We start from the raw sequence: 21,060 nt of genomic DNA, 5'->3' as shown, positions 1-21,060 counted from the left end.
ACTAAATAGGGAATAGGGTGCCATTTGGGACTTAACCTCGCTTGCGACATAGTTTCTTGGTCTCCTCCTCCCATTCTCTTTTTCTCCCCTTTTATACTTCTCTCTAAATCCCTCCTTTTAATCATCTCTATTTTCTCTCTCTCAGTAGCTCTGTTACGGATACAGGTATCCTGTGTGTGTGTATCCTGTGTGTATTTCTTTTCTCTCCTTCTCCCCTCACAGGTGGCAATCATCATTCCCCAATCAGTCACCAATCAGTCATCAATCAGAAGACACACCTCCTCCGGTTTCCATTACCCAATCACATCCCCTTCCCCTTGGTTTAAAAACCCTGTCAGTTGTTTTCTCAGGAGTTTGATCTCTCTGTAGATCTCTTGTTTGGTTCAGCAACTAGATGTCACTTTGTCCGTTACCCTGTGAGTATTGTTTTTGTTAAGGTGTTTGACTGTTTGTTTGATGGTGGGAAAAGGGGGTACCAAGACAAGTCGCTCATGGGCATACATTACCCGTAGAAATACTTTGTCTAAGAACACTAGTTAGAACTGGGTGGACCATCCACTGTATTTTTGGTTAGTTAGCTAGCTGTTCTTAAAGCAAGTAGTCTAGTTTAGGGGTGTTTGGATACCTATTTATTTCCTTGGGTCCAGCTCAGCCCCTTTTCCTGCCCCCCTTTACCGTGTGTTTACCAAATAAACCATGAGTGTTTGACGGTAATTTAGTTGTCTGTGGTTTGTTTTCACTGTTATTTGCGTGAAAACCTTTGGCCCCCCCAGACTGCTGGGCCAAAGGGATTTGTAACAATATCACTTTCCTTTGTTATATATCTCACTCTCTCAGTATCCCCCCTCCCTCTCCTGCTCTGAGAAAAATAAAGATCACAGGGCCCAGCACCTTGATTGTCGCCAGGACATCTCCTAGTTTGCCTGAGCTATGTCGCACAACTTCCCTTATCTTCTTACACAGTATAAGGTAATGCTATCATTGTTTAGAATTACTAGGTAAGATATACACTACTGTTCAAAAGTTTGGGGTCACTTAAATGTCCTTGTTTTTGAAAAAAGTACATTAACTACTTTGATATAGGGGCGCTCTTTTAATTCTTGGATAAAAAAACGTTCCCATTTTAAACAAGAGATTGTCACGAAAAGATGCTCGACTATGCATATAATTGACAGCTTTGGAAAGAAAACACACTGACGTTTCCAAAATTGCAAAGATATTATCTGTGAGTGCCACAGAACTGATGCTACAGGTGAAACCAAGATGAAATTTCACAGGAAATGCCCCAGATTCTGAAGGCGCTGTGTTCCAATGTCTCCTTATATGGCTGTGAATGCGCCAGGAATGAGCCTACACTTTCTGTCGTTTCCCCAAGGTGTCTGCAGCATTGTGACGTGTTTGTAGGCATATCATTGGAAGATTGACCGTAAGACTACATTTACCAGGTGCCCGCTTGGTGTCCTCTGTTGAAATTATTGCATAATCTCCAGCTGTGTGCATTTTTCCATTTGGTTCAGAGGAGAAACCAAACTGCCACGAATGACTTATCATCGAATAGATATGTAAAAAACACCTTGAGTATTGATTCTAAACAACGTTTGCCATGTTTCTGTCGATTATTATAGAGTTAATTTGGAAAAAGTTTGGCGTTGTAATGACTGAATTTTCTGGGGGGTTTTCTTAGCCAAACGTGATGAACAAAACGGAGCTATTTCTCTTACACAAATAATATTTTTGGAAAAACTGAACATTTGCTATCTGAGTCTCCTCATTGAAAACATCCGAATTTCTTCAAAGGTAAATTTTATTTGAATGCTTTTCTTGTTTTTGTGAAAATGTTGCCTGCTGAATGCTAGGCTTAATGCTATGCTAGCTATCAATACTCTTACACAAATGCTTGTGTAGCTATGGTTGAAAAGCATATTTTGAAAATCTGAGATGACAGTGTTAACAAAAGGCTAAGCTTGTGAGCCAATATATTTCATTTCATTTGCGACTTTCATGAATAGTTAACGTTGCGTTATGGTAATGAGCTTGAGGCTATGATTACGCTCCCGGATACGGGATTGCTCGACGCAAGAAGTTAAAATAACATCAAATTGATCAGAAATAACACGTAGACATTGTTAATGTTGTAAATGACTATTTTTTTTAATGGAATATCTACATAGGTGTACAGAGGCCCATTATCAGCAACCATCACTACTGTGTTCCAATGGCACGTTGTGTTAGCTAATCCAAGTTTATCATTTTAAAAGGCAACTTGAACATTAGTAAAATGTGTTTTCTTTCAAAAACAAGGACATTTCTAAGTAACCCAAATATCCAACTCTCGGAGAGTTGTTTAAATTTAACTCCAATTGTCATTTATTTTCAGTGTCGTTTTTATAACACCCTGACCATTTTTCACTTCTGTGTTTTGATTCAACTCCAGCAGAGTACATTTCTATTTCGGTTTACTTCGAGTTTTACTGTGTAAAGCAACAATGACAAGCCACCAGGGTCTGACAACTTGGTTGGAAAATTACTGAGGATAATAGCGGAGAATATTGCCACTCCTATTTGCCACATCTTCGATTTTTAAGACTACTAGAAAGTGTGTGCACTCAGGCTTGGAGGGAAGCAAAAGTCATTCTGCTACCTAAGAACAGTAAAGCCCCTTTACTGGCTCAAATAGCCTACCAATCAGCTTGTTACCAACCCTTAGTAAACTTTAGGAAAAAATTGTGTTTGACTAGATGCAATGCTAGTTTTACAGTAAACAAATTGACCACAAATGTCCAACATTCTTATAGAGAAGGACATTCAACAAGCATAGCACCTACACAAATGACTGATGATTGGCTGAGAGAAATTGATGATAAAAAGATTGTGGTGGCTGTTTTTTGTTAGACTTCAGTGCGGCTTTTGACATTATCGATCATAGCTAGCCGCTTGAAAAATGTATGTTATGGCCCTGCTATATTGTGGATAAAGAGTTACCTGTCTAACAGAACACAGAGGGTCTTCAATGGACGCCTCTCTAACATAATCAGTAATTCCCCAAGGCAGCTGTCTAGGCCGATATTTTTTTATTTTGGGGGGATTCTTTTTTTTTTTCTTTCAATATTTACTAACGAATTGCCACTGGCTTTGAGAAAAGCCAGACTGTCTATGTATGCGGATGACTTAACACTATACATGTCAGCTACTACAGCAACTGAAATTACTGCAACACTTAACAAAGAGTTAGTTAGTTTCAGAGTGGGTGGTAAGGAATAAATGAGTCCTAAATATTTCTATAACTTAAAGCATTGTATCTGGGACAAATCATTCACTAAATATTGTAATAAATGTGGAAATTGAGCACAGAGGTGACTAAACCGCTTGGAGTTACCCTGGATTGTAAACTGTCATGGTCAAAACATATTGATACAACAGTAGCTAAGATGGGGAGAATTACAGTGGTTGCTCCACTAAAAGTTTTGTGATTATGCTCAGTTTAGTACGGTAGCCTGCGTCACCACTTCATTGCTCCAGACCAGCGCAAGGGGAAGTTAGAGCACTGATTATGCTTTTTGTACTACTGTGTCTCCAACTGACAACGAATGAGCAACATAAACCTATATAGAAACTGATAATTGTGCACGACTTCAGTATTACTTACTAAAGTGTAACAACCGGTAAGGTTTTTATTTTGTTAGGATTATTTTACTGTAGTACTCTAGCCCACTCCCGACTGGTCATGTTGTACAGTGCCTAATTAGCTCAACTGTCTAAGACACTGCATAGCAGTGCAAGCTATGTTGCTGCAGATGCTGGCTCAATACCTGTGCTGGCCTTGACTGGGAGACTCATGAGATTGTAAGATTTTGGTTTCTCTCCCATAGGTAATTCTAAATAACTGACTGGCTTTATTTACAATTTAGTAACAATGTCTAACCCCATGTTCAAGAATGGCATTTTTCTCGCTCATTTTGTTATTTATAAAACGAAATAATCTACAAAATAAACAGTTATTATTAATTTAGAATTATATAAAAGCCCGTTGGATATTATCAGATATATTATTAACCCTGTTATTAGCAGGACAATATATATTGGTCATGGCTCCTGAGTGGCGCACAATGGGATTGCCTTGCAGTTCTCCAACTGTATCCACTGAAAGAGGGCGAGGTTCAAGGCATGAGAGGGGGCACGGGATGGGCCGCAGAGACGCACACAGAAGACTGACCTAGCCCATGGGGGATGGGGTGGACCCCCACCCTGCCACACTGGGTAGCACAGAGCAACAATGAGGGGCATTGCACTAATACTGGCGCTGACTTGGGAAACATCCCCGCTGTTCTTAGTGCCAGTCTACACATTCAAACTAAAACAATGTAACTAATAATGGTATATTTATGCTTTCTTCAATAAAATAATTATGAAAATACTCTTTAAAAAATGCCGATGTTTATTTAGTTATGGATTCATAACGAATTACCATGGGAATAAATATCACTGAATTACAGAAATGTCCTCTAATATTGGCAGAGTTAAGTCAAATCTTTCGATATACTGTAGGGCCACCGTATAGGCAACATAAGTCTCACTAGTGTTGCGTAATGAGATGTTAAAAGTGGTGTAGGTCTTTATTTTAAACGCCTATTGAAGTTAGAAGCAATTGCCTACAACTATTTTTAGCACCATTTCGCACTGCTCTGAGACAAGCATGGGGACTGTTCTTGATAAATAATTAGATTTTTATTTTCACTTAATCTCCATTTGGGTATTGGTTAGACTACAATTATACAATTTTTAAGGTGTAAAAATGTTATGCTCTTAAACACAGCGGGGTTTTTTTCTCACGTTTTTCTCGGAATAGAAACACCATAATATGAATCCAAAACTCAAAGTAATTGGATACAAATGATTTGTTACAGTAAAGGATCTAAACAAGATGCTGTGTTTTTATTTACAGTAGTGATGGACAGCTGTGTTTTTATTACAGTTGTGATGGACAGCTGTGTTTTTATTACAGTTGTGATGGACAGCTGGTGGCTCTTTAGACCGTAGGTGTGAACCTGCAAAAAATGATATTGTGCTCAAAGAGAACAGACGAAATGGACATGTTTTTATCAAGTCAGCTTCTTTCTATAGTGCTACCCGTTCCAGGATTAGGACCGTAACTAAAAGGTATTTTGGTTTCAGTGCATTTAAAAAAAATATATATATATATATATATATATAGCCTATCATTGTGTAGGCATACTGTTTAATAAAAACAAAATACTAATTGTGTACGAAAAAAGTGAATGTGTTTTTGTAGAGCAGACAACCATACCGACAACCATCCGTGGAGATCAGTGGACAATGGGCCGCACTGAAAATGTTTGCAAAGAAAGTGGTTCTTTTTGCTAGATTCTTAAAGTGTATGCAGCATTCGTTTGTTGGAGTCACTTTCAATTCTTAATTGATCTACCATTTCTATCATAGGCCACTGTAATCGATGGGGGCTCAGGGCTGTACCATTCTGCTCATCTGATGAAGGTGCACATGGATCAGATTCCGAGATCGATTAATTGAAGGCAGACCAGCAGAAAGAGAAACATTGTCGGGGGCAGAGATACGAGCGACAGCTGATGCATTGGTTCAGAGCCAGGCGGCATTGGCGGAGAATCAGGCGGAGAATGACTCGTTGAAGAGGGCGAGGAATGAGATGGAGTCACAATCCGTGCCGGTGTATCAGGCACACCTGTGAGCTCTGGAACTCCACCTCCGACAGGCAGAGTCAACATACCTGGCGAGTTCATCAAGTTGTCTGTTCAGCCTGACATTTCCATTCCTCTTCTGACAACATAACCAGGCACAACTGCTCACCAGGTACAGCAAGGGCCGTCTGGACCATCATGCTGTTCTGCTATAGCCTGATAAGCCCCCCCTGCATTTGTTTATCTTCAAAATGTTTTATTATCCAAATGTCGTAGCATGTACTGTGTTTCTTCATCAGCATCTTTCTGCTTTCGTTAATAAAATAATGATAAATACATTCTAAATGACGATTTTTATTTAGTTATGGATCCATAATGAATTACTAAGGGAATAAATATCACTGAATTGCAGAAATATTAGAACAGTTGTCTAATGAAGGTAAACAAATTGTTGTTCACTGAAAAATACTCTTTCAAACAGTCATGTTGTACAGTGCCATTATGGCTATTAGCAGGTAGCTGGACTATAGAATTGCCTAGGAGGGTAGGGGGAGAATTCTATCGTCAAATGTATTTCTTAGGTTGGTCGTGATTGGTTGCAATTTCAGTTTAATCCACCAGAAAATACCAAACAAATAATACAACAAAATATTATTCTTATTAGGTATCATATCCGACCGTGATTGGGAGTCCCAAAGGGCGGCGCACAATTTGCCCAGCGTTTCTCTCCCTCTAAAACCAAAAATAAATGTTTTGGCCTTTACAAATATTATTTTGGCCTTTAGTTAGATTACAATCGCTCACTTTATTTTTTATAACCTCAAATATTGTTATATATCAAGTTGATGGCACAGTCATATAGCCCGGCACCTACATAAACAGTTGTCTAAGACACTATTGGTAGGCCTACAGTGTGTATATATAGAAACATTTGACGTGACTCTCCAATACTTACATAGAGGATTGGAGGATTCTAAATTAAAACCAAAAGCCGCCTCATGGGTCCCTCGGTGGCGGCCGGCACGGGTGTCGAACCTGCCTCTGTAGGCTTGATACGTAGCCTTGCAACAGACGCAGGTTTGATACCTGCGCCAGCCGCCACTGGGAGACCCATGAGGTGGCTTTTGATTTTGAATCCTACAATCCTCTATGTAATTATTGGCGGAGCGTCACATATTTTTCGATATACTGTAGGCGACATGAGTCTCACTAGTGTTGAGTAATGTGATGTTGAAAGTGGAGTAGGTCTTATTTATTTAACGAGCATATTGAAGTTAGAAGCAATAGGATTCAAAGAAATAGCCCACTATTTTAGCACCGTTTCACGCTGCTGAGACAAGCATGGGGACTAGTCTTGATAAATCAATGAGTTATTTTCACAATCTCCATTTTGCGTATTGGTTAGACTACAATTATACAATTAGGGCTTAGAAATGCTATGTTCTTAGTGTAACTTTTATTTAAATAGGCAAGTCTGTTAATTAAAAAATCTTATTTACAAGGACAGCCTACTCCTTTCTTCCCGTTGGGGAATTGAACCCCGGTCTCCCACGTCCCATTACTGTAGCCTGTAATCAGTCCCATACACTATTTTCTTACAAAAAAAGTTTTCAATTCTCTAGTACAGCCACTATTGAAGGCTATCAACTGCTTCCCAAAGATACACTCTGGTGGTCAAACTAGCACAAATGGTACCAGTGGTTGGCACTTAACTTGCCATAGAATTCTGCGGCACCATACAAGTTGTGCCGCAGTAGCCGAACCACTGTATGTCCATGATAAGGCGCTGCTCTACCTTCTTGACAGCACTGTCAACAAGGCAGGTCCTACAGGCCCTAGTTTTGTTACACCTGAACTACTGTTTAGACGTGTGGTCAGGTGCCACAAAGGACTTGAAATGAAATTTTCAATTGGTTCAGAACAGGGCAGCACATCTGGCCCTTGGATGTACACAGAGAGCTAATATTAATGATATGCATGTCAATCTCTCCTGGCTCCAAGTAGAGGAGAGATTGACTTGATCACTGCTTGTATTTATGAGGTATTAACTTCTTGAACCTCTAGGGGCAGTATGTCATTATTGGATAAAAAAACGTGCCCGTTTTAAGCGCAATATTTTGTCATGAAAAGATGCTCGACTATGCATATAATTGGCAGCTTTGGAAAGAAAACACTAAGGTTTCCAGAACTGCAAAGATATCTGTGGGTGCCACAGAACTCATGTTACAGGCGAAACCAAGATGATATTTTAACCATGAAATGGGCAGAATTTTCGAAGCTCTGTTTTCTATTGTCTCCTTATATGGCTGTGAATGCGCCGGGAATGAGCCTGCCCTTCCTATTGTTTCTCCAAGGTGTCTACAGCATTGTGATGTATTTGTAGGCATATCATTGGAAGATTGGCCATAAGAGACTACATTTACCAGGTGTCCGCCTGGTGTCCTTTGTGTAAATCAGCGCGTAATCTTCAGTTGTGGCCATTTGCTCCTGGGATTCAGAGGGAAAGCACACTTCGACGAACGATGTATCATCGAAGAGATATGTGAAAAACACCTTGAGGATTGGTTCTAAACAATGTTTGCCATGTTTCAGTCGATATTATGGAGTTAATTTTGGAAAAAAGTTTGACGTTTAGATGACTGAATTTTCAGGTTTTTTTGGTAGCCAAACGTGACGCACCAAACGGAGCGATTTCTCCTAAACAAATATTATTTTTAGCAAATGTTCAGTTTTTCCATCTAACAGAGTCTCCTCATTGAAAACATCTGAAGTTCTTCAAAGGTAAATGATTTTATTTGAATGCTTTTCTGGTTTTTGTGGAAATGTTTCCTGCTGTATTGCTAACGCTAAATGCTACGCTAGCTATGAATAGCTATGAATACTGTTACACAAATGCTTGTTTTCCTATGGTTGAGAAGCATATTTTGAAAATCTGAGATGAGTGTTAACAAAAGGCTAAGCTTGAGAGCTAGCATAATAATTTCATTTCATTTGCGATTTTCATGAATAGTTAACGTTGTGTTATGCTAATGAGCTGCGGGGATAATTACACTCCTGGATACAGGTTTTTTTCGTAGCTAAAAATGATGCACCAAACGGAGCGATTTCTCCTAAACAAATAATCTTTCAGGAAAAACGGAGCATTTGCTATCTAACTGAGAGTCTCCTCATTGAAAACATCTGAAGTTCTTCAAAGGTAATGATTTTATTTGAATGGTTTTTTGTAAAAATGTTGCCTGCTAACGCTAAATGCTACGCTAGCTATCAGTACTGTTACACAAATGCTTATTTTGCAATGGTTGAGAAGCATATTTTGGAAATCTGAGATGACAGTGTTAACAAAAGGCTAAGCTTGAGAGCTAGCATATTAATTTCATTTCATTTGCGATTTTCATGAATAGTTAACGTTGCGTTATGGTAATGAGGTTGAGGCTGTATTCATGATCCCGGATCCGGGATGGCTCGACACAACAGGTTTTAACATGTTGAATGCACCAAGCTGTCCATTTGAACTACTGGCGCACAGCTCGGACGCCCATGCATACCCCACAAGACATGCCACCAGAGGTCTCTTCACAGTCGTCAAGTCCAGAACACTGTGGAAGGTGCACAATACTAAATAGAGCCATGACTACATGGAACTCTATTCCACATCAAATAACTGATGCAAGTAAAATTTGATTTAAAAAAACAGATAAAAAACACTATGGAACAGCGGGGACTGTGAAGCAACACAAACATAGGCACAGACACACACACAAACGATAGCATACACACACGTACACATGGATTTTGTACTGTATATATATGGGGTAGTGGTGGAGTAGGGGCCTGAGGGCACACAGTCTGTGAATGTATTGTAATGTTTTTAAAATGGTATAAACTCTCTTAATTTTGCTGGACCCCAGGAAGAGTAGCTGCTGCCTTGGCAAATACAAAAGCTTTATTTGAATATTTCTTAATGTGTCATGTTATGGTGGTTTGCAATGTGATACGCAATGTCTATTGGAATACAAGTTGCAGGAATATATCCAGCACCTTCACTTCACCCCTAATTTACATATAAAATACCTGTCATAGTAGGGTCAAAAATACAGTACATGGGGACTACCTACACCATGTAAGCTGGAACTCTCTTGCTAACGGTTGCTATAAATCCAACCACTTAAAGATTAGATTAGTTTATCTTTGAGTAGCATCAGATCAACAACAATCGATATACATGCAAAACACAAACCATTTTAATAAACCTGCAACAGAACATTCTGGGAAATTTGACAATGAGGTTCCTCCCACATCTGTGGATAACCCCAAAGATTTAACTCCCTGTCTCTTGTTACTCTTAATGGAGTTAAATGTACTCTGTCCCAATCAACTCCAGTTATTAACAGAAACAGACAGGAGAAAATTGATTGAGGTAGAAGAATGATATGGAGAGAATGACTGACCTTCACCAAGACAGAGGGGGAACGATGAAAAGAACAGATGAAGAACGGCGCCATGTGAGGTTTCAGTGAATATGTCCAAAATGGCACCCTATTCCCTATAATGCACTACTTTGGTCACAATTTGTGAACTATAAAGGGAATATGGTGCCATTTGGAACACAGGCAGTGAAATATGCAGGTGCCTGATGGAGAGAGCATGTCTTTCTCCAGGACAACGAGAGATTAATTTAGATCTAGACCAACCACAGGCCAGAGGACACGGGGGCTGAGTGATATAGAAATTATGCTACTGTCACCCTGATCCAGTCCTTCATTCCTGAAACGCCGGCACATGGCCACTTTAAGTGCATTACCATACAGATCCCCCATCCTAAACATGAGCATTTCCCAATTTGTCACTAATGTAGCTACCCAGCTAGCCAACAATCTAAAAACTGGCACAATGTCAACTCAGTTTCCAACTCGGTCAATAAACATAGAAGCATGTGGCTTCCATTTTTGGCTGCAGAGGAGAGTATGTGAGGTGAGAGATCAGTCTGATCTTAGTCTTATTTTTTTCTTTTGAATGTGCAAACATACACACATAAATAGAGAACAAATAGGTTAACTAAATGTTTAAAAAACATTTTTTTATGATTTCACCAGGAAGTAACGCCACAGACCGCCCACCTCTAACTGGACTACCTAAAAAACACTCACCTTGATACAGCTGTGACCGGAAGTGACTTTTCAGAGTAGGTTAGGAGAGGATTTTCGCTAACTCATTTACTAACATTACCCTAATTATCCTAACCTGCTACGTTAATTATTATAACCTGCTGGTAATTTCTCCAAACCTGCTATGAAAAAGTCACTTCCTGTTGTTGCTCTATCGAAGTGCTGTGTTTTTATGGAATCTTCACCTCCCACATGCTTCTCTGCACCAAATGGAAGTCACATGCTATTTCTGTCTATTAATTTGTCATTTTATAAAAGGTTTATAATGTGCAAAAATGTATTGTTAGTCTCAAAATAGTGAAATAACATTGTAAACAAAAAACAAATGTTTTCTGATGATTTTGTAATGTTATTGACCGAGTTGGAAAACATGTTGACATTGTGCCAGTGCTTAGCTTGCTAGCTAGATTAGTGAACAATTGGGAAATGCTAGCTAGCTTTACCACCGTGTTTTAGCACGTTTCACTAACTAGTTATTGCTTTGAGTCTAAAATGGGGAATTTAATTTGAATGGGTTGAATATGATTTTTTGTCCAATCTATTAAATAAAAGTCCAACTGAAAAATGTTCTCCTGTCTCCTTACTACTCCTGGTCAGCCTATTGTCTGCAAATGTTGTTCCATTGTAACTACAAAGTCATTCAAATGTCACTTCATTTTACATTAAGTTGCTTGCTCCTGGGTAAGTACATTTTAAATACATGTATATTCGTTGTAACAACATTTTAATTACAGAGTTGGTGGATAAAGATGAAGTACAATGTAACTAAAAGGGTTATACCTAATATTCTCCTGTCTCCTAATGGTTAACTACATGGTAACTACATAGTAAATAATCCTTCTGGGTTTCACTTTACATTAAGTTGATTGCTCCTGGGTAGGCACATGATAATTACAAATATATCTTATGTAACTTCATTGTTCTTACAAAACACTTGATTCAGCACAGTCTTTGAGCCAGGTCATAACATAGAAATAACGTGAATATTTAACGACCAGAAAAATACGTCTTTACTTAGTTTTAATCTGGTTATGTAACGTCTCCTCAACCTGAAACAGAGTTTTTCAACCGGAAAATAACGGCATTATGACTTTCTCTGCCAAATTTAACCCAAAGCCCCATGGGAATGAGCCTCGCCGAGGAGGCTTACACATTATTCTCTGTGAAGTCTCCATTCCATGTCTTAGAATCGGTATATATGGAGACAGCCCCCTCATTCCCCATGTCTTGAATAACTGACATCATCAGCCATGTACAGCATCTCCCGCTTTAAACACACAATAATGGAGTTTTATATTTAACTAAAGCCAGTCTGAGCTTCATTTCACTTTGTCACGGTGTCTTACCATTGAGAACCAATATCTTTAATGGGGATTGGACAAAAAGCGGTGAACATGGGAGGGGACTGGACAAAAAGCGGTGAACATGGGAGGGGACTGGACAAAAAGTGTTGAACATGGGAGGGGACTGGACAAAAAGTGGTGAACATGGGAGGGGGCTGGACAAAAAGTGTTAAACATGGGAGGGGACTGGACAAAAAGTGTTGAACATGGGAGGGGACTGGACAAAAAGTGTTGAACATGGGAGGGGACTGGACAAAAAGTGTTGAACATGGGAGGGGACTGGACAAAAAGTGTTAAACATGGGAGGGGACTGGACAAAAAGTGTTAAACATGGGAATCCATTTGAAAACATTCCAGTGAGAAGAACTTGTTGAAATTCTATATTTTCAACTGAAAAAAAGTGTGTAATTTCTGGGGCAGTACCATTAGCATAGGGTTGGAGTTCACGTCAAAATGGAGAAGTGTTGAGTCACCTAACTGAAAACGTCTCTGTTTTGATCACATTCTATGTTTCAATGCCAAGCTGTAATTCAGACAGGCTTGTGACATTCAAATAATTTATTAACATTGACAGAGAACATTAATGGTTTCGATAAGGTATGCTGCATAAATAAACTCAAACCCTCTTTTTCATGACAAAATGTTTATTAATTAGTGATAAACTTCCATTGCACCTTGTGTACTGCTACTAACTATAAATTATTTGAAAAAATACAGTAGTATGCACTTGAATCAACTTTATAAACCAATATTTATGTCCTGGATATGAAATTCTTTATGAAATTGCAATAAAAGGGAAAGTAACCAAGAACAAAACAAAGACAAACATAGTGTAAATAGATACATGCAAGCACACACACTTACTCATACACACCCTAACTAAAGCGCCACAGCAACAGGTTATATATATATACAGTGGGGCAAAAAAGTCTTTAGTCAGCCACCAATTGTGCAAGTTCTCCCACTTAAAAAGATGAGAGAGGCCTGCAATTTTCATCATAGGTACACTTCAACTATGACAGACAAAATCAGAAAAAAATACAGGAAATCACATTGTAGGATTTTTTAATGAATTTATTTGCAAATGATGGTGGAAAATAAGTATTTTCACAACTCTGTCTAAGAGCTCTACGGACAATTCCTTCGACCTCATGGCTTGCTTTTTACTCTGAAATGCCCTATCAACTGTGGGACATTATATAGACAGGTGTGTGCCTTTCCAAATCATGTCCAATCATTTAAATTTATGACAGGTGGACTCTAATCAAGTTATAGAAACATCTCAAGGATGATCAATGATCATTTTCGAGTCTCATAGCAAAAGGTCTGAATACTTATGTAAATAAGGTATGTATTTTATTTTTTATATATACATTTGCTAACATTTCTAAAAACCTGTTTTTGCTTTGTCATTATGGGTTATTGTGTGTAGATTGATGAGGGGGGAAAATGATGTAATCTCTTTTAGAATAAGGACGTAACGTAACAAAATATGGAAAAAGTCAAGGGGTCTGAATACTTTCTAAATGCACTGTATAAATGGGCTCACTTATGCCCTAAAATGACTGTGTTCATATGGGCAGAATATTGTAGGTAAATAAATACAAACGTGCTGCATTAGTTGACATCCTTTAAGATGGAACAAATAAAACAGGGTTGGGCGAATAAATTGAAAAATGTAATCCATAAGCCTACAAAGAAAAACGGTTGAAAGGTTGAAATAGGTTGAAATAACGTAAAGAAAAGTTATTTCAACCTTGCAATAATCCATTTTCTTTCAGTTTGCTTTATAGAATCTAGTTATCAATACAAGTAAACTAGGCCTATGATATTTCCTTGAATAGGCCTATCCTCCACACACACCTTGATTGGCTTTAGGATAAGCTAATTATTTCTATCAATTGAAGGAGTATTAGGATATAATGACTGGCACCAATAGTCTATTTAACGTCTGTGTCAATAGGCTATCAGTTGCATTTTTTCGGTATGAAAAGGAGACTGGAATATGACTGGCCTGCACTGCACATAGGAAAGTGTCCAGACGACTGTGAGCTGATTGACCAGTAGGCTATGTGTGAATGTTCTGAAAGCTTTATTCAAATCAATCATCTGAATACGAAAAGCACCCTTACTCCATATTTGTTTTACAAAACATGAATATGTGCCATCACCATGGGCAACATGTCTAAAAAGCTTTTGCGTCCCCCACATTCAGCTGTGAAACAGGCTCATAGTCAAAGAGTCAATTCACAGAAGTATAGTAAGCAACATTTTTTTTAATGACACTAATATCAAGTGCGTGGAGCCTGCAGGAGAAGAGATTCTTAATGCAGTAGCACTTTCCTGCAGTCAAACGAACAAAACATTCTCTGGTTGCCTCATGGGTGGAATGTTATTAACATTTTTCATATTTCAGTCTTCTGTGATGAATATAAAGGTGTACTCTTTTTTTTTTAAGACCATAACCATGTATGTGAGGTGTATGCTTTCGTTCCAAAGTAGCTAAGAGCTTTCGTTTCAAAGTAGCTAAGACTACCAAGAAACACTCTGTGACCCTGATTTAGCCCACTGCAGTAGATGGTTAATGTACAAGTCAAAGATAAAGGTGAGGGGAAGGAAATCAAGTGCTCTCAGATTACTATTCAGCCACAGTGTAAATGCCATTATGTTACATGAGTGCCTCCTTTCATGCCGTTTGAGGAGCTCATCTTTATACATATTTAGACTATGGTTTATACAAGGTAGCCTTTTGAGGGGGAGTTTCTTCAGCAGCAGCAATACATTAATGTATGGTCCGGCCAATTATAATGGTGCCGGAGGGGATGGCTGCTGTTTTACAGGCTCCTAATCAACAGGTGCTATTTTGTGTGTTTGTTCACATTGTTTCTAACTTATTTTGTACATAATGTTACTGCTATTGTCTCTTATGACAGAAAAGAGCTTCTGCCTATCAGAACAGAAATTACTCACCTCAAGCTGGACAAAGAGTCTTTCTTTAATGAGTCCGACACAAAGGATATACTGCTTCTCCGAGACCAGGCCCAAATCCCTGTCATTTGCGTGAAGAAAAGACGGAAATACAGGGGGCGGAGATCGGGGTGACTTGTGAGAATTCATCGGCGAGTGGGTAACCCGCTTTTACCATCCGTTCTATTGGCCAATGTGCAATCACTGGAGAATAAACTGCATGATCTCCATTCGAGACTATCCTACCAACGGGACATTCAAAACTTTAATATCTTATGTTTCACCGAGTCGTGGCTGAACGACGATACATATAATATACATATGGTTTTCATTGCATCGGCAGGACAGAACAGCTATGTCTGGTAATAACAGCTGGTGCGCGATGTCTAATATTAAAGATGTAGAGTACCTCATGATAAGCTGTAGACCAAACTATTTACCAATAGAGTTTTCATCTATATATTCGTAGAGGCCTATTTACCACCACAAACCTATGCTGGCACTAAGACCACACTCAACGAGCTGTATAAGGCCATAAGCAAAAAATTAAATGGCCACTCCTAGTGGCCGGGGACATTAATGCAGGCAAACTTAAATCTGTTTTACCTCATTTCTACCAGCATGTCACATGTGCAACCAGAGGAAGACCACCTTTACTCCACACACAGAGACGCATACAAAGCTCTCTCGCCCTCCATTTGGAAAATCTGAATGATATCCTCCTGATTCCTGTTTACAAGCAAAAACTAAAGCAGGAAGTACCAGTGACTCGCTCAATATGGAAGTGGTCAGATGACGCGGATGCTACGCTAGAGGACTGTTTTGCTAGCACAGACTGGAATATGTTCCAGGATTCATACCACCTCAGTCACCGGCTTCATCAATAAGTGCATTGACGACGTCGTTCCCACAGTGACCGTACATACATATCCCAACCAGAAGCCATGGATTACAGGCAACAACCGTAGCGAGCTAAAGGCTAAAACTGACACTTTTAATCCTACAACACTGACTCTGATGGTCGTCGGACGCGGCATGGCTTGCAAACTATTACGTGCTATAAAGGGAAACACAGCCACGAGCTGCCCAATGACGCAAAACTTCCAGACGAGCTAAATGCCTTTTATGCTCGCTTCTAGGCAAGCAACACAGAAGCTTGCATGAGAACAGCAGCTGTTTTGGACTACTGTGTGATCACACCTTTAAATAGGTCAACATTCACAAGGCCACGGGGCAAAACGGAATACCAGGATGTGTACTCAGACTGACATTTTCAACCTCTCCCTAACCGAGTCTGTAATACCAACATGATTCAAGCAGACCACCATAGTCCCTGTGCCCAAGAAAGCGAAGGTAACCTGCGTAAATGACTACTGCCCCATAGCACTCACGTCATTAGCAATGAAGTGCTTTGAAAGGCTGGTCATGGCTCACATCAACACCATCCTCCCGGAAACTGTAGACCCCCTCCAATTCGTATACCACCCCAACAGATCCACAGTTGACTCAATCTCAATCACACTCCACACCGCTCTTTCCCACCTGGACAAAAGGAACACCTATGTGAGAATGGTGTTCCTTGACTATAGCTCAGCATTCAACACCATAGTGCCCACAAAGCTCATCACCAAACTAAGGACCCTGGGACTAAACACCTCCCTCTGCGACTGGATCCTGGACTATCTGACAGGCCACCCCCAGGTGGTAAGGATAGGCAACAACACATCTGCCACGCTGATCCTCAACAAGGGGCCCCTCAGTTACTTGCTTATTCCCCTCTTGTACTCCTTTTTGCCCACGACTGCGTGGCCAAACACGACTCCAACACCATCATTAAGTTTGCTAATGACACAACAGTGGTAGGCTTGATCACCGACAACGATGATACAGCCTATAGGGAAGAGGTCAGAGACCTGGCAGTGTGGTGCCAGAACAACAACCTCTACCTCAACATGAGCAAGACAAAGGAGCTGATCGTGAACTACAGGAAAAGGAGGGCCAAACACGCCCCCATTCACATCGACGGGGCTGTATTGGAGCAGTTCGAGAGTTTCAAGTTCCTTGGTGTCCAACAAACTATCATGGTCCAAACACACCAAGACAGTCGTGACGAGGGCACAACAAAACCTATTCTCCCTCAGGAGGCTGAAAAGATTTGGCATGGGTCCCCAGATCCTCAAAAAGCAGCCTGACCGGTTGTATCACCGCCTGGTATGGCAACTGCTCGGCATCTGACCGCTACAGAGGGTAGTGCGTACGACCCAGTACATCACTGGGGCCAAGCTTCCTACCATCCAGGACCTATATACTAGGTGGTGTCAGAGGAAGGCCCAAAAAATTGTCAAAGACTCCGGTCACCCAAGTCATAGACTGTTCTCTCTGATACCGCAAGGTAAGCGGTAGCGGAGCATCAAGTCTAAGTCCAAAAGGCTCCTTAATAGCTTCTACCCCCAAGCCATAAGACTGCTGAATAATTAAATGGCCACCCGGACTATTTACATTGACACCCCCCCCCTTTGTTTATACACAGCTAATCACTGCTTATTATCTATGCATAGTCACTTTACCCCTACCTACAAATTACCTTGACTAACTTGTACCCCCGCACATTGATTCAATACCGCTACCCCCTGTATATAGCCTCGTCATTGTTATTTTATTGTGTTACTCTTTTTAAACTTTAGCTTATTTAGTAAATATTTTGTCAACTCTATTTCTTCAACTGCATTGTTGATTAAGGGCTTGTAAGTAAGCATTTCAAGGTAAGGTCTACGCCTATTGCATTTGGCAAATAAAATGTAATTTGATTTGATTGGGCACCAGCTCTCTGATGCCATCAGCCAGATAGAACAAATGCTAGAGCTGTTGTGAACACTCTATTTCATTTGATTTGATTGGGCACCAGCTCTCCGATGCCATCAGCCAGATAGAACAAACGCTAGAGCTGTTGTGAACACCATTTCATTTGCACACAAACAAAAAACGCAGACTTACGTGTTCTGTAGCGGTGGTGAGGGCGTGTGGCGGGCCCTTTCGCAGAGCGTCCAGGTTTCCAGTGCCCGGTGGGCTTGGCTGGGGGAGATGGTGGAAAAGTTGGTGGTAGTGCCTTGCTTGTGCTGTTGGCAGTCGAAGTTGTGCTAGTAGCTTTGGAGGTTGGACCGGATCGCGAGTTCGGGGGGTCCTTATCCTTACGACCATTGGCTGTGCCACCGACCCGAAGTACCGTGGTGCTGTGTGGGGTCACTTCTTTACCCCCAGGCGGGGGGAGTCGTGTGATGCGGGTGGTGGCGCCAGTCACGCGGGTGCCACTGCCAACCCAGTTGTGGAGGTGCGGGACCGAGTGGTTGGAGGGCAACCCAAATTGAGTTCTCGGGGCTGGGACCGTGCCGTCGGCCGCTAGAGAGGTGGTGGAGACAAACACGGTAGCGGTGTTCTTCGTAGTCGTGGTCATAGTGTCTGGTCGCTTGGGTGGAGCGCTGGGTTCAGAGAGAAAGATGGGGTCCTGCCCTACGCCCTTGGCATCCACTAGGTCCGTGGGCACATAGTCTTGAACGGAACCCACTACAATCCATTTGAGCAGCATGAGACTGAGGCCCAGGCCCACGAAGCCCATCACTAAGGGCACTGCGCACATCCAGGTCTGCTGCCGGTGCCACACCGAACAGGGCCCACAGCGGAGAGGCCCCGGGGCCTGAGGGGAGGCCGGTTCGCCCCCAGGCTCCTCCAGGGTCATGGCCCCCAGAGTGCTCGCTCCCGAGTGCTCACTCATCCTGCTGATGCCGTCAAAGGTCAGGGGTCAAACCGGGGACCCAATGACAAAAGGGCAGGAAGGAGGGAGGGGATGGGGCAAGGAACTGGGCATCATACCAATTCATCTACACAAAATTCCTACATTTATACCCACACACACATGGACACAAGACGGCACCCACAGACACATACAAGTAATTACAAGCCAAGCAGCTCACACGGATGCACATGTAAGCAAATATACACTCCCTCTGGCGCCAAGCTAACTAATTACACACACAAACAAACACAGACACACTCATACGCACACAGGTTGGACACGGTCAGGTGAAAGTGCTGTCCGGCGGGGCAAGCCTCGCTGTAGTTAGGTGGAAACGAAATGACAGTAAATCCCAAGATGCTTCACTCTCCCTTGAGAAAAAATGCATAAGAAAAAGGCAGGCAGGAGGGTATTGATCCACGGTGTGGCAAGCTTCAGACCAGAGCTGTACATCCTGTGTGTGTCTGTCAATGAGAAACAGGCCAGGCAGGGCAGCAACCCTCCTCTGCAGCTTTTTTTTACCTTGTTTTTTATGCTTCAGTCCAGGGGCTTCCTCTGCAGTCTTTTTCCCTGTTTTGGGTCAGCCTCAGCTTCCCCTCACTCCCAGACAGCCCGGTGCTTTAGTGCTAGTAGCCGATGGTAATCTTACATGAAGAGAGCCAGTGGAACTGGATAGAGAGCGAGAGTGAGGGAGAGGATTTGTAGAGATGAGGCTGGCAGGGGGATGAACGGGGGGGGGGGGGGGGGGGGTTAAATCCAACTGATGTCCATCAAATGACTTTCCCCTCAGATCTCCCGGACTGTCCGTCTTTCTCCAGCTGTCTGTCCACCGCTTGTCATAGTGGTAGAAAAATGAAAGCCTTGGCTACTTGCTTGCTACCTCAGAACGCTACATTGGCGGCGGTGTTGAGAGCAGGAATGCGAGCGACAGAAAGGGAGGGAGAGAAAGAGCAAGAGAGAGGAAGAGGAGGAAGAAGGGAGGGAGGGAGTGCTGCTCTGAAAAACTGATGTGGCTGCTGTTGTTGTTAGCTGCAGACTGGGAGAAACACTCCACTGTGAGCAATGTGGGTTTCGCAGCACACAACCGGCGCTTTCCTCCCTTCCACAGACTGCAGGACTGCAGACTGACAAACAACTACCCCATCCCTTCTCTGACACACTGCTTGCACCCCTGTAAGTGTGTGCATGTGAAAGCGATAGAGACCACACTGCCTTCCCTATCACCGTCAAATCTGAGAGCAAGAGAGAGAAAGAGAGAGGAGGCAGAGATCCTGGGAGAAAGCTCTGCAGCAGCAGAGACAAGGTGGCACTGCACAACACTGTGTGGAGGAGAGAAGAGCTGCCACAGACACCCCTGGGAACAGAGAGAGGGGAGGAGGAGAAGGGGGGGAGGCAGTGCAGCGCTACATCTCCCCACAGGCAGTGAGAGAAACAAACCAAACATTGGGCTCATAATTTATGGGTGGGATAAATCCTTCCTTCAAACCTGATTTTTCGGCTCACAGTCGATGAAACGCTCATTTTACAGTTCCCATGAGACCCCGGTGCTAGGCAGATGCCTTATCTGCAGGGCTTTACTATTATTTCCCTATGACTGACTGTCTTGCAGTCGAGGAAGGAAGCGTAAAAATGTAGGCGGGTGAATGCAGTAATAATAAGGGTTTAAGTCTAAGTCGTCAGAAAAGGGGTGTGTGTGTGAGAGTATGAAAGAAAGTGTGTGGCAGAGTAGAGAAACAGAGAAAAATATCAGCATGCAGAGCTTAAAGTTCGTACAACACGTGACTTTTTTATGTGTTCATATCTTCTCCTATCCCCCCCCCCCCCCCCCCCCCCCCCCCCCCCCCCGCCTCCTAGTCTGGCGGTGTCTGGAAAGGCTCCTTGATGTTGTAGGCACGATGCGTTGATAATGAAGGGGGCTATGCTTTAATACTAATTGGTTCTCCTCTGTCTCTCACTAAAACACCCACATGGTCACAGCCCACGAGTACTGCATTTTGGCCCTTGGTTCCGCAACCAAACAATCACGTCCCACATTTTATCAACAAATTCAAACACCACTAATTTAAAGATAATGGTTGATTTGCCTTGTATTTCAGTCAGACATTCCAACCTGCCTCTTACAG

General features: G+C 41.8%; 1 protein-coding gene and 1 long non-coding RNA gene across 2 annotated transcripts in view; one reads left to right on the top strand and one right to left on the bottom strand.

Moving 5' to 3' along the window:
* Positions 1-20,548, bottom strand: part of LOC109869944 (pro-neuregulin-3, membrane-bound isoform) — a 306,024-nt gene extending 285,476 nt beyond the window's left edge. The window contains exon 1 of the mRNA XM_031805127.1: positions 18,142-20,548. Coding sequence (XP_031660987.1) covers positions 18,142-18,916 — 775 coding nt within the window. The 5' untranslated portion in view covers positions 18,917-20,548. The remainder of the gene's footprint in view (positions 1-18,141) is intronic.
* LOC116357479 (uncharacterized) lies at positions 350-6,017 on the top strand. Its single transcript, XR_004205486.1, has 2 exons — positions 350-416; positions 5,458-6,017. It is a non-coding gene; the product is annotated as an uncharacterized LOC116357479 (long non-coding RNA).
* Positions 20,549-21,060: the final 512 nt, after the last annotated feature.

The sequence above is a fragment of the Oncorhynchus kisutch genome, linkage group LG25 (assembly GCF_002021735.2).
Source record: "Oncorhynchus kisutch isolate 150728-3 linkage group LG25, Okis_V2, whole genome shotgun sequence".
Lineage (NCBI taxonomy): Eukaryota > Metazoa > Chordata > Actinopteri > Salmoniformes > Salmonidae > Oncorhynchus > Oncorhynchus kisutch.
This window is presented reverse-complemented; position numbering and strand designations above follow the sequence as displayed.